The following is a 13800-nucleotide window of genomic DNA, read 5'->3' as shown; positions in this document are numbered from 1 at the left end:
GAAAGAAAATGCAATTTATATTACAGATTAAAATTAGATTTCCATCCAGGGGTCCTAGTTTACCCCCCGACTACGATAACACAGTACCACTTACTGATAATTACTAATGTTTTTTTTTTTTTTATTATTTATTACAAGCCAGTTTTAAGATCACAACATAATTAGTCATTATGCTTGCATTTACAATTTTTCATATTCTATGGCCTCACTAGATACTGTGTGTTTAAGGTCAAAAGTACCTGCAATGAAGCTCTGCTTGCATAAAGAAATTTAACTTTTATTATAGAGGCCTTATATTGTATGGAGTCTATAAAACTTTCCACATATTAAAATTATTCATATAATTTGAGTGTATTTGCAATATACTGGGAACAATAGAAGGCAAAAACAACAGCATGATGGCAGCCAAAACCAATAAATGTGCTCAGTTTAAATTAAATGGATTCAATAATCTATGCTGGCATCCAAAATTTAATTTAGAGACATTGCTTTATTGGTATTTTGAGCACAATCCATGTGCGTGTTCCCTATTCTGCTGTGCAGACGGAGGTCTTGGCCTCCACAGACAGTGCCAGAGCCAATCAGATGGGTTTAAATGGATCTGCTGAACTTTTGCCTCTCTGGAACTTTGGTGTAAAGAAGAACCTTTCAGGCCATCAGTACTAATCCATAAACCAATATGCACTGTGTGTGTGTGTGTGCGCGCATATAAAAGAGACGGATACAAGACTCTTTGCTCACCATTTTATAAATCTATGGAGTAATGCTAAGCTGAAAGACAACATTCTGCATTTTGTTCTCTATCAGATTTCAGTGCGAAAAAAAAAAGACAAGGAATAAACGTCTGGGACTCGGGTCCCAGTTCACCCCTTCCCATGCAAGAGAGAAGAAGACTAGGGATTTTGTTATTTTTATTTTTTTATTTTTAGGAGAGTGCATATTTTTTAAGTGGCCTGGGAAATACTGGCCACATGACGCTGTGGCTGAATTCTGGCAAAGAGCCAAGCATGTAAAAAAATATACAGTGTATATATATATATATATATATATATATATATATATATATATATATATATATATATATATATACTGTATATAGTATATATATACTGTATATAGTATATATACAGTAAGTGTTTTACTTTTTTAAATGTAATTTTTTTTTACATTTTGTTATGTATTCAAATCTTTTTTTTTTTAACATTCTACACACAATACTCAACATATTGATTTATAATATCCCATTGATATAAAAATATCCAATGCAATATGCCATTTACATACTGCAAGTATTCATGAACATAAGTAAGTATAACTTTTTGTTATGACACTTGCGGTTGAGCTCTGGTGCATCCGACTCCTACAAGTGGTCATTATGATGCTTCTACAACATGAATAGAGTCCGCCTGTTTATATTTGACTTTATTGGACATAATTAGGAAATACACACACGTCTTTATAAGGTCTCAGATTGTGTATGTCAGAGTGAAAACAAATCCATAAGGTTGAGGGATGATCTGTAGACCCACGAGATAGGATTGCGTCAAGACACAGATCTAAGGATGGATTCAAAGCACGTTCTGGAGCCTCCATAATTTTACAAAAATGTGAAAATGCCAACAGTTTTTCCAGATCTGGCCAACCCACCAAACATCCCTAACCAAATACAGGGATAAACGGCCTTGGTCAACGAGGTAAACAAAAACCTAAGGTTCCAAAAAAAAAATTGATTTGGTGTACTTTTGCAGGAGAGCCTTGAATACAGTAAGGGCAGACACCACTGCAGCACAACACCAACCAGGCCTATATGGCAGTGACCAGACACAAGCCATTCCTCACTGAAGGGTACATGGCAGCCAGCTGGGAGTTTGCCAAAATGGATGTGAAGGACTCTCACTATGAGAAACAAAAGTCTCTGGTCTGATGCCACAAAGATTGAACTATTTGGAATCAGGATATCGGGCATTGCAACTTATTTTTCAGTGACTGCAAGATTAGTCACTGTAGAGGAAAAATTGATGTAGCTAGAATAAAGAGCTATCCAAAGTTAAACCCTTCTCCAGAGTGCTCAGGATCTCAGGCTGTGATGAACATTTGTAGGTCTACAAGTCTATACACCAAACCTAATGCTCTGAAAACACAGCAACGGCTTTAGGACAACTCCTGTAAAGTCCTGGGTTGGTCCGGCAAGGGTCCGGACCAGAACCCTATCTGTGGAGAAACCTGAAAATGGCTGTGCACTGACCCTGCTTGTTTAACCTGATTGAGCTTGAACGGTTCTGGCAAGAAGAATGAAGAAAATGTCCAAAAGAGAGGTGTGCCAAGCTTAAAGCATCATTCACAAGCAGACTTCAGGCTGCCAAAGGTACTTTAACCAAGAACTACTGTAAGTGGTAGGTCTAAATACTTATGTAAATCCAAGTGCAATATATGTAAATTAAATACAGATTTATATGCTGTGCCTTACTTCTTACTGTTTTTAAGTAATTTTTATTTTTGTACCCCCCTCCTCCCTGTCTAATTGTTTATTATAACAACTGTAAGCAACTGTAACCAAGGCAAAGCAATTTCTCTCTGAAATGAATAAACTTCTTTGAATTGTGGAATAATTCAATGAGAATATTTCAGAGTTCGTTCTTAATAAATAATCAAAAGAGTCAAAAAAAACTATTATCACTTTGTAATTGTGTGTAGAATGATGAGGGGGAAAAACACATACATACAGTGGTTAATCAATCGGACTGTAGGTCCTACCGTCGCCGCGCTCGGCGGTACCGTTTGGCTTTGTGCGTTTGCTGGCTTTTACCGTTGAGTGGCGCTATATAACTACAGACTGACGCCTCATGCCTTAGTTCATTCTCTGCTGGATTAATGAGACACGGAGTTTTAGAACTGCACGTAGTAGCGGAAAAAAAATCAAGTAAAACATTGTAGTTAAACAAATTTATAATCACAGAACTAAAATGACGATACAAATGTAGAATTTAAATTAAATTAAATCTTATTAGGATCAAATTTAAACAAAATAAATGTTAACACAGTGAGCCTTTAAATTTTATCACGTGTAATTAGAAAAGACGCGTGTAGGGTTTTGTGTCGTCTTATATCTTGTGTTCTTTAAATTTATAGTAGATTTATTAACTAAAATAAATGACCATAAAAATTATAACGTTGTCAGGACGTTCTACTGCGTCAGCTGATGTTGGTCATTCAGCCCCGCTTGTGTTTGTGCGTTATTATAAGAATGAAATGCAGTAGACTGTTATGATCTGTAACGGATTCGACCCATGTTGCACGGGCGGCACCATAAAGCACGGACACGAGGCGAGGTCTTACGGGAAAAGGGTAATTTATTTAGGCAAAATAAGGGAGGGAAAGTGTTGGAGGGAGAATGGAAAGAATGGGATAAAGGTTGTGCATGTGCAGTTCCGGGGGCTGTGCCACACTGGCATGCGGGCACACAGCTGACGATAAGTGTTGGTGCGAGTGGCAGAACTGAGCACGCGGAGGCAGCGCTCCTGCACGCTCCCTCGTGACGGCGCTTCTCCCGCTGTCGATGGCCGGCGCGAGTTCTCGCTGACGCAAAAACCTAACCACACTTTTCCTCTTCGGCAGCGAGGGCAGGCACGGTGCGGGAGTGAAGATGCCGCGGGAGCTCGCGCAGCTCTTTCTCGCGCTGTCCTCAGCGCGGAGATCAAAGGGCGGAATTCTAATGTCCTTGTTTAAAGTCCCCGGGGCGCGTCACATCTCCCCACTGACATGCTTCTTTCATATTCTCCATTACATCACGTACTTCCCAGACCTCAGACAAACCTCCGCGCCTTGCTTTTATAATGCGGAGCAAGCCCGAGATCATATTAACGTTAATTATCGCCAGCCGGCACAAATAGGCGGCTCCCGTCCCTTTGCTGCCTATTCAGGGAGCCTACGGAGTGAGGGAGTAGTTATAGTAGATTTGGGCGTACACCCATCACACGCGCACGCCGTGGCAGATCATCATAATTGTCCTAAACTTGTATTTCATAAGGTTTTCCGAGCGGTGGTACAGCGCAACGGGGGTCATTATTTACTATTAAACATTAAACGAATTTACAAAACTTAATGCGTGCGATTAAGCGCTGATTCTACGTAGGAAAGTAAAGAAGAGGATCCTGATGCTCAACATTCCGGAGACCAAACCCCATTTAAATTAAATTAACAAATATTGCATGTAAATAACAATAGCCCACGTTTAAAACAGCATTTTATTTAGATTATAAAAAAATAATCCTGCATCTGTTTTAGGTGTTCCAGCTGCCACTGTTCTAGAATTTAAATTAAATCAAATCTTATTAGGATCAAATTTAAGCACAATAAATGTTAACACAGTGAGCCTTTTGATTCTATCACTTGTAATTAGAAAAAAAGCGTGTATGGATTTGTGTCATCTTATTTCTTGTGTTCTTTAAATTTATAGTAGATTTATTAACTGAAATAAATGACCATAAAATTAAAACAGTGTTAGGACGTTCTACTGCGTCCGCTGATGTCGGTCATTCCGCCCCGTTCCGTGCGTTATTATAAGAATGAAATGCAGTAGACTGTTATGATTTGTAACGGGTTCGACCCATGTTACTCAAACAACTCAGTTCAGGTGTAAGTAAATGTCTGTGCTGTTTGGGGGAGGGACGTGCTAATGATTTGGTCGGCTCTGTGTGTGTGTGTGTGTGTGTGAGAGAGAGGGGGGTGTCGCGGTGGTTGATTATTCAGTGAAACAAAGGCTCAGCTGAAAAATGTTAGGCACATCAGTCACTTAACCCCCAATAAAAGGTATTTGAGTGTTATGATAGTTGTAATATAACAGATGCGCACTGAATACTAAACCAGGCACGGAGATTAATGAACCAAGATAGCAACCATACCCGTTTAAAAAATAAATAAATAAATAAATACCAAATAATATTATTGTGTATAGACTGATTAAAAACAATGCAATTTATGCTATCATAAGGAAAATAACAAGTTCTTCCATTCCAATGATTAAAAAAGGTAACAATGTCAACTTTAGAATCTAGAATCCAGGAGATTAAAATTACACAAATTGAAATCACTGAAAGTCTCCAGAAGAGCCTCAGATTCAAGAGGTTTTTAAAGTGTGGAGAGGTCCATTACAGTTCCTCTGAATGTATAGGTGAGAACAGCCGATTCACACCTGGGGAGGGTGAATCATTTGCATTTGAATGTTGTCTGGCATTGTAAAGCACTATAGTGACACTAAAAGAACAACCCAGGATTAATAGGAATTCTTATACTGCATAAACATTATTTAGCACAAAAAAATTCCTCGCGCTCGGGAAAACTATGCGTGCGGTTGAGCGCTGGTTAGACTATAGGAAATTAAATCGGAGGGTTTTTATTTAGACTATTAAAAAAATAACCTGCGTCTATTTTTAGGCGTGCCAGCTGCCACTTTTTAGTTAGAAGTTTTCAATAGAAAGCTTATAATGCCCACATGACATGACGGAATAAGGCACGGCTGGTGATGATTGGGGTTTGTTGGGTTACAGTGGATTTTACTACGCGGTGTGAGTGCAATGGCCATCCGTCTGCTCGCGCTGACTCTGCTCTCCGCGGATGGCCCCCTCCCACCTCTCGCTCCTTTGAAGTCCCCGGGCGCGTTCCATTTGCCCTGCTTGCATGCCGCACTTCCGCGTTGTTGCACGCGCGCTGCATACACAGCGCATAGTAAAATCCACTGTAGCCCAACAAACCCCGAGTATTTTATAGCGCGGGGTGCAAGCCCGGGCAACGATAGCAACGATAGCTCACCAGTCATGTGTAATTCTGCGGTCCCGCTGCTTCGCATGTCTGAAGGGGAGGCCGCCTAACTAGTGAGCGAGGAGCGATATTGATTTGGGCGCACGCCGTGACAGGCTGAAAAAACTGCTGTCAGATTAATGTGCAAAAACTATATAATAAAACTATATAAGACTACATGCCTTTATAAGACTTAACTTTTATTTAAGCGCACTCACAATAACGAAAAAACGTTGTGATTTTGTAAGTGTTGTGATTTTGTAAGTGTTGTAAGCTGCGCTGCTCTGTATTGTTTTTGGTGAACTTGAGCGCGTCAGAAAATGAACGCAAACGTTTTTTTTAAAGTCTGCTTGCTGTTTTCCCGACGCGTTCATAATCATTAGTCTACTTCTGCCAGTGCGCTCTGGAAAACTTAATGCATGCGGCTGAGCGCTGATTAAAACTATGGAGTAAATTAAAGAGGAGAATCACGATTCTGAAGTCCTGAGCCCAAACCTCATTTAAATTAAATCAACAAATACTATAAGTAAAAAAAAAAAACAATAGCCCACGTTTAGAAACCGTTAAAAAAATTCTTTCAGACATGAGTTGGCCCGGTGTTATGAGCAGAGCGCCGGGAGATTTCCTGAAGCTCAGAAATCACTGGGCATTTTTTCTAAATAGCCGCTATCTTTAACAACTGATGGAGGTTTTGAGCTGTATACACACGCATTCCTGCCTAAACAACTCTTAAAACTACACCTGTGACACAATAACAGTAATATTTCAAACATTCTGCAGGCTGATATTTGGAGAAAGGAAAGAATAATGAATAAACCAGTTGTTGGGTCAAAATAACCCAACCAGGTGTTCATTTGTAAACTACATCTCATATGAGCCAACATGAGCAACGCAACAATGTGTTTAAAGTACCTGAAATAATCCAGAACTTAAATAACAATAAACAGATACAGAGATACGCTGTATAACGGTCACTGTTGTATTTACGGCAACGAGCGAAAATGTCACTTTGCGCCACCTGGCGGCCATTTTACGAATGACTTTGAAATGCAACTAATTTATTTTGGCCGCTGACGTTTTCACGCGGCGGTGAGCGCGACGGTAATAACCATTCCAATTGATCAACTACTGTAAGATGAATGTGAAGCATGACAAAATGTGAAAAACTTAAAAGGGTCTGAACATTTTCTGTCAGCACCGTACATGTGAAAGAGAAACAGCCTGTGGTGTCAAAATTCACACACTTCATGCTCTTGCCTTCTTACATTTTTTGAATGCATGTATAATAATTTCAATGTTTGTAGTTTTGTTTACTTGATACAGATGAATAATTTGACCCTTTTGGATCATAGCATCATTACATCATTTGGATCATGTTCTTATTAGGCTAACTTTTGTGGGTTATCTCTCTTTCCTTTGATGTGCATTGTTAAAAGTGTGTGATTTTCTTTCTTTGCAGCATAAAAGAGTGGGTGGACCAGATGCAGCAGGAGCTGGTGACCCTAGCTGACACGGCCACTGCAGGAAAAAGCCTAGTGGAGGTTTGATTTTTTTCTTTTCTTTTAACTATCACTACTACTACAACTGCCTCAACACACAAATACCCATGTATGCTGCTTAAACATTCACCTCACATAAAAATGTAGATTGGGATTCAAATCAAAACCTGTCAGATTGTTCCCCTTTTGCATCCACATACTGCTTTAAAACCTTCAAAAAAATTGTTCTTGTCCTGTTGAAGGTACTGTATGCAGTTCACTGAAGCATTTTCAAAATGTATTTTACTTCTCCAGCCTTAATGCCATTTGATGAGTATTGTTGCCTCCCCCTTCTCACAGTAATGTTTAAACTACATGGCACATCTTGAACTCATTTGAAATCAGTGGCCATCACAGGGCACAGTGTTCGAAATCAAGGTACTGCTTTGAAATGGTGTAATTTCCTAAAGCATTTTTGTTTTTTGTTTTTTTTTTTCATTGCAGATCTATATGAAGAATCAGAAATACTACAGTGTGGAAACAAATCATGCAGGAAGACTGGTTGAGAATGCAGCACGGAATATAGAGAACTTTTTAAGCAAGCGTGCAAAGGCACTTGAGGTACAGCGTGCATATTTTATCATACTCTTGAAAACATAAACTACATACAACAAAGATTTTAAATGTGTGACAAGATTTAATAAGTCATAACACCGTAACGTATGCTGCACAGGAGAAATAAAACATGTTACGTTTTAGCAAGATTGTGCCATTATTTATGACTGGGAATTAAACGCTTAGGCAAACTTCCTTTTCTTTTGTTTGAGTGCTATTAAAATACAGGACAGTCCAAGGCTCTCTCACAGCTCTGCCGTTGCTGGAAGCACAGGTGTGTGTGTGTGTGTCTGCATGCCTGTATGTGTGCGTGCTTGTGCATATGTGTGTATTAGCCAGATGGCATTGCATTTGCACAACCAAAAGATGAATTGTTTTCCGTCTTTGAGCCTGTGGGTTTCTGTGCCCGCTGCAGATGTGCTAGCGGCTCCCCTGATGTCAGCCTACTGACCTGAAACATTGGAACAAAAAGTGTGTACGTGTGTGTATGCATTCATTAAATTGATTGGCACTGGACTGGGAGTTGGCATGCATTGGTAGGTCTTTAAAGAAGTCAAGGCTGGGTCAATGAGTAGTTTGGTTAAATGATCATGATTGTAATAAGTAGAATGTTTAAGCTGAGTGTAAAATATTATTTGTCTGCTATTGATGTGATAAAAAGGCAGAAAAAAGACGATTTCTGCATTTGACTTTACATCATTAAGCTCATTTAAGTTTTGTTTGGAGTCAGGGATGCAACTTTAAATAAGTACAACAGTTTTAAATAGATTGAAATACACTTTCTTTTAGAAACCTTGTTAAGAGTTTAGACGTGCATGTATGGTATTTTGTGGATTGGGTCACAATTCTGTGTGCACAGGAACTATTGCAATATAGACTTTTAGATATTGCGAGAATGATAAATCCATTCATTAATTAGTTTTACTAATCACATATGTACCATACTGTATACCATTTACATTTTAGTATATACTGGTCAGTACTGGTCAACTGGAATCCTTGTAATTTAACTGGAAAATGGGTCCAATGCAGAAGGCCAAAACATGCAGCTTCTTAAATGACCACATAAAGCTGGTTGAGTCAATTCCCATAGATGCTACTGTTAAAATGTCCAACTTTACAACAGAAATTAGCATAGTTGCAACCTGGTACAAAATCTGTATTTGTCTTCATGGCTAGATTAATGACAACAGTACGGGGTAAGGTTTTATGTAACTCATTAATTAAAATTACATTAAACATGCAGAATTTGAGTAGCAGCTGCTTTTCTAGTGTCAAACCACTAGCACTGGGCTATGCATCACTTTAACTAACCAGCGAACTACAATCCTTGTCACCTAACTTAGCACAAGAAATGTTGCCTTATGATTCTTATGATTGTGTAAAGCTCCTTGCGACAGGATGACATGTTCAATGTTCAATCAAATGCAAAGTAACGCTAGCATATATATTAACGTAAACTAGCTAGCTAGTGGTAACTGAGGTAAGTTGCCATGTTCCAGCCATCATCCAGGCTTAGTTTGCTCTGCCCATTTGCCCATCTATAGTTTAACTAGGGTGGAGTCAGCTCCTGCCAAGATGGCAACAACCAGAACAATAAGCATCAAACTGTTCAGAAAACCTATGGTTGATGTTATAAAGGGTTTGTTCAGTTCTTTTTATACAATCTATGATTAGAAAACTCAGTCCAGGGAAAACTCAGGGGGGAATTCAGACAAACCAGAGGAAACTTTATGAGGAACATATTTGAAACTTCACACAGATGATAACTCTAGAGCAAAATCTGTAGCTGTGCGAAGGCATCATTACACACTGCACCAGTGTGATGCCCTTGCAGGTATCAGTTGCCTCTAAAATATTTTACATCAAGTGGGGCAAAAAATTATTTAGTCAGCCACCAATTGAAAATACCATAGAAAATCTTTGGAGGGAGTTGAAAGTCCATGTTGCCCAACGACAGCCCCAAAACATCACTGCTCTAGAGGAGATCTGCATGGAGGAATGGGCCAAAATACCAGCAACAGTGTGTGAAAACCTTGTGAAGACTGACCTCTGTCGTTGCCAACAAAGGGTATATAACAAAGTATTGAGATGAAATTTTGTTATTGACCGAATACTTATTTTCCACCATAATTTGCAAATAATTATTATTTTAAAAAATCCTACAATGTGATTTTCTGGATTTTTTTTGTCTCTCATTTACATTTAGGCATTTGGCAGATGCTCTTATCCAGAGCAACTTGCATTTTTTAAAATTAATTTATCTCATTATACATCTGAGCAGTTGAGGGTTAAGGGCCTTGCTTAAGGTTGCCCAACAGTGGCAACTTTGGTGGTTGTGGGGTTTGAACCTGGGATCTTCCAAACTGTAGTCCAACGCCTTAACCACTGAGCTACCCCTGTACCCCTGTAGTGGCTGACTAAATACTTTTTTCCCCATTGTACTGTATATATGCTGGGAAAATGTAAGCGGTTAAATCCTTGATTAACCATCATCCTTTTTCTTGCTCCTAATTTCATGCCTTTGTTTGTATTAGACCTGGATGTTATGCATTTTACTTCTCAGGTGGTTATAACAGCATTCACTTCATTTCACACTCGTTAAAATGGTGCTGCATGTCCCCATGGGACTGCCTTCACCTTTACCAGCTGCCTTTAGGATTTAAGCTCTGGTTCTTGTTTTTGCCTTTGAATTGTTTTACTGCTTAGCACTTAGCTCCTTATTCCCATGCTTGCTTTATATTTATACCACTGCTCTGTTAAATTCTCTAATCTGTTTGTTTAAGCATTGTTGGCTAATTTTCTGTAATAGCAGCCCTGAAACTTTCTCTGGCTGTGAATTCAAATCATATATTGGGTTTATATTGTGTTTAGTTATTTTTCTTATAGTTACAGCTGACTCACAGGGACAATACTGGAATTACTCCACGTAATATATGGTTAATAATAAATAGTTAATAAAAACTGCTGCTATTTACCTTCCATAGACAAAAGGTATAATTAGTATTAAGTAATATCACACGAAAGAGGATATAGCATGGCTGTGATGCGGTTGTAGACGAACGTGTATTCATCGTCACTGTAGTGCTCTTAATCAGGCGTGAGAGAGTCATTTGGAGTTGTTAGCAACTAGTTAACTTTCTAACTGTAAATAAAAGTACAATGATTGCGGTAATGCAATTTAAAACGAGTTAGAAGCAATCATTAAAAAGTATATATATTTTTTTAAGATAACATTAGATTTTCCATGAGTCTTTTGGCAGGCTTTAGCTTTCCTCAGTACTGAGGACCATATAGACCTACAGTACTTTCACTCAAGCTGTGAGCAACAGAGTAACTAACCATTGTAATACACCAGGGATGGGGCGTGATACATATAGTTAAATGTCCCAGTGGTATTACTGTCCATTATCATTACTCATATAATCACTTCCATTCAGATTGCTCAATCAGAACTAACTGTTGTATAATGCATTATAATGGGCAGTTGGTGATATAGTAAAGCCTTCCTTATTTATGTAACATTTAAATGACACGGAGGTAGTTCATGAGGACTTTTATTGACCACTAGCTAGCCAGCCAGAATTTATGCAGGTGAGAGAATGACTGTAGCTTCTGTAACCTAAAATCTAACTAAAATGCCTCACAGATGTTCCAGAGTGTCACAGAGTGGTGGGCTGTAAATGCAGAGGTACAAACGTCCAGTCTTTGTGTTTACAAAACAAGAACTTTAAACAAAACTTGGACAAAGGAAGTTGGCTATATGCTGGAACATATTTCACACAGAACATTCATCAAATTGTAACTAACATACAAGTATCAAAAGGTACAGGAAACTAAACAGACTAGGACACAAGACAGACAAGAAAACTAAAAAAAAAGAAACTAAACAGACTCGAGGACTAATCACACAAGGGACTAAACAAAACAGGGACCAGGCCTACTAGCTGTTACACACACTAGCTGCTAAGCTGGATGGTAGCTAAACAGACTAATAGCCAAAGATACAAGGGACGAACAGACTAGGTATGAAACAGACTAAGATCTAAACAGATTAGGAGACTAAACAGACTAAGAGCTATGCAGGTTAGTATCTAAACATGTTAGTAGCGAAACAGACTAAGAACTAAACAGGCTACAATGGCACTTACACAGGGGAGACAAAACAGACTAAGATACAAACTAACAAAGTGACACACCGACAAAGAGACAAACTAACAACACATCCTAAACCAAAACAGATGTAAACTTTACTTAAACAGCTCCACAAAACATATGCCAACTAAACTAGAACAAACTAAAACAGAACGAATGCCCACTTTATATAACCAATGCTCGACCCAGAACCAACAGCTATTCATTAAGTAACTAATGAGCTACCTCGGTTCAGGTGGGCGCTCTCATCACCTGACCGAGGTGCATTCTGGGAAACTATGTCCAAAAACATAAAACTAGGGGTGATCGCTTACATTGTAAATGTATTTTGTATATTTGTATATTTGTACAGCCTATTATTTTATATTTTTATCAAAAATATTCTTATATTACCTTCAGAAATTTAAAGCTTCTTTTTAAAATTAAATTATACTCTTTAAAGCAATTTATTTAATCATGGAGAAACCTTTTTTTTTTTGGTCACAATTCAGGGGCATTATTATTGAAAAATAATCTATAGGTGGTTTGGCTATAACGGTAGGCCATGTTGTGTTTTACCCCTTCTGCTTTGTGACTCCTTTGTTCATGATTTCAACTCTTCACCTGATCGTGTTGTCATCCCCTCCTTGTTTCTTTTTTTCTTCCTTTAGTTTTTCCTCTTGTCCCAGGGATGACCCTAATTTGAACCAACCTCTGCAAGGGACTTTCTCACTTATGTGTCTGCTGTCTTCTTCTCTGATGGTGATTCTCCACAGCTGCCACACTCTGTCTTCTCTTGGGCTCACTACCTGCTTCCATTCTTTCTCATTCAGTCCTGACTTTCTTCTAAATGTTGAAGCTGTTTATATATTTCACAAGCTTTTGTTAGCTCTGGTTAGCTATTTTTGGAATCTCATGGTATCTTATGTGCGTTAACCATGCTGGATCTGAGTGACAGCTGCTTTACAGGTGTTAGACCACTAGTTGTCTGTTATGCATCACTGCATCGAACCATTCATTCATTCATTTATTCATCTTCTATAGCACTTATCCTGAGTACAGAGTCATGCCTATACCACGAGACTTTGGACACGAGACAGATGGTGTGCCAATCCATCAAACACTCAACACATATTATAGGCAATTTGGGAATGCCAGTTAACCTAATCTGCATGTCTTTAGACTGTGGGATAAAACCGGAGTACCCGAAGGAAACCCACCAAGCACAGGAAGAACATGCAAACTTCATGCAAACAGAACCGAGACAAGAATCAGATCCTAATCCCTGGAGGTGTGAGGACACATTACTAACCACAGTGCCGCTGTGCCGCCTATTTTAGATAACCAGCTAACTGGAATCCTTGTAATAATAGGCTAGTAGTTAACCTTACTACAAGAAATGTAGAAGTTGAAACAGGAACAACCAGAGCTCTCACAGCTCCAAACCTGCTTTTCAGAAAACCTGGCCGAAACCTGTCCATCTTTGGGAATGATGCCTATACCCAAAGAGGAAATTAAGTGTACTGTAGGTGATCGCCCATATTTTCTTCTGACATGGGAGGAAACCAAACAAACCAGAGAACACTCCATGTGGAACATATTTGAAACTCACACACATTAAATCTAGACCAGAAAACCTGGAGCTGTGAAATGGCATTGTAGCTGTTTATATACTCCTTTAGCTTAAAACTGTCGGGTTAGCTATTTTTGGTATTTCAGAGAAGCTGGGACGACACTGTGAAAGCTACTTCCATTTGTCATCTTCTTATTACCTTTT

General features: G+C 38.8%; 1 protein-coding gene across 2 annotated transcripts in view; it reads left to right on the top strand.

The window, feature by feature from the left end:
• LOC128527775 (voltage-dependent calcium channel subunit alpha-2/delta-1) overlaps positions 1-13800 on the top strand; it is a 132601-nt gene that overhangs the window by 7990 nt on the left and 110811 nt on the right. For both annotated transcript variants that reach the window (XM_053500348.1, XM_053500349.1), the window contains exons 2-3: positions 7256-7337; positions 7779-7895. In XM_053500348.1, coding sequence (XP_053356323.1) covers positions 7256-7337; positions 7779-7895 — 199 coding nt within the window. The remainder of the gene's footprint in view (positions 1-7255; positions 7338-7778; positions 7896-13800) is intronic.

Source organism: Clarias gariepinus, chromosome 7, assembly GCF_024256425.1.
Source record: "Clarias gariepinus isolate MV-2021 ecotype Netherlands chromosome 7, CGAR_prim_01v2, whole genome shotgun sequence".
Lineage (NCBI taxonomy): Eukaryota > Metazoa > Chordata > Actinopteri > Siluriformes > Clariidae > Clarias > Clarias gariepinus.
The sequence above is the reverse complement of the archived record's forward strand: the minus strand, read 5'-3'. Positions and strand labels throughout refer to the sequence as shown.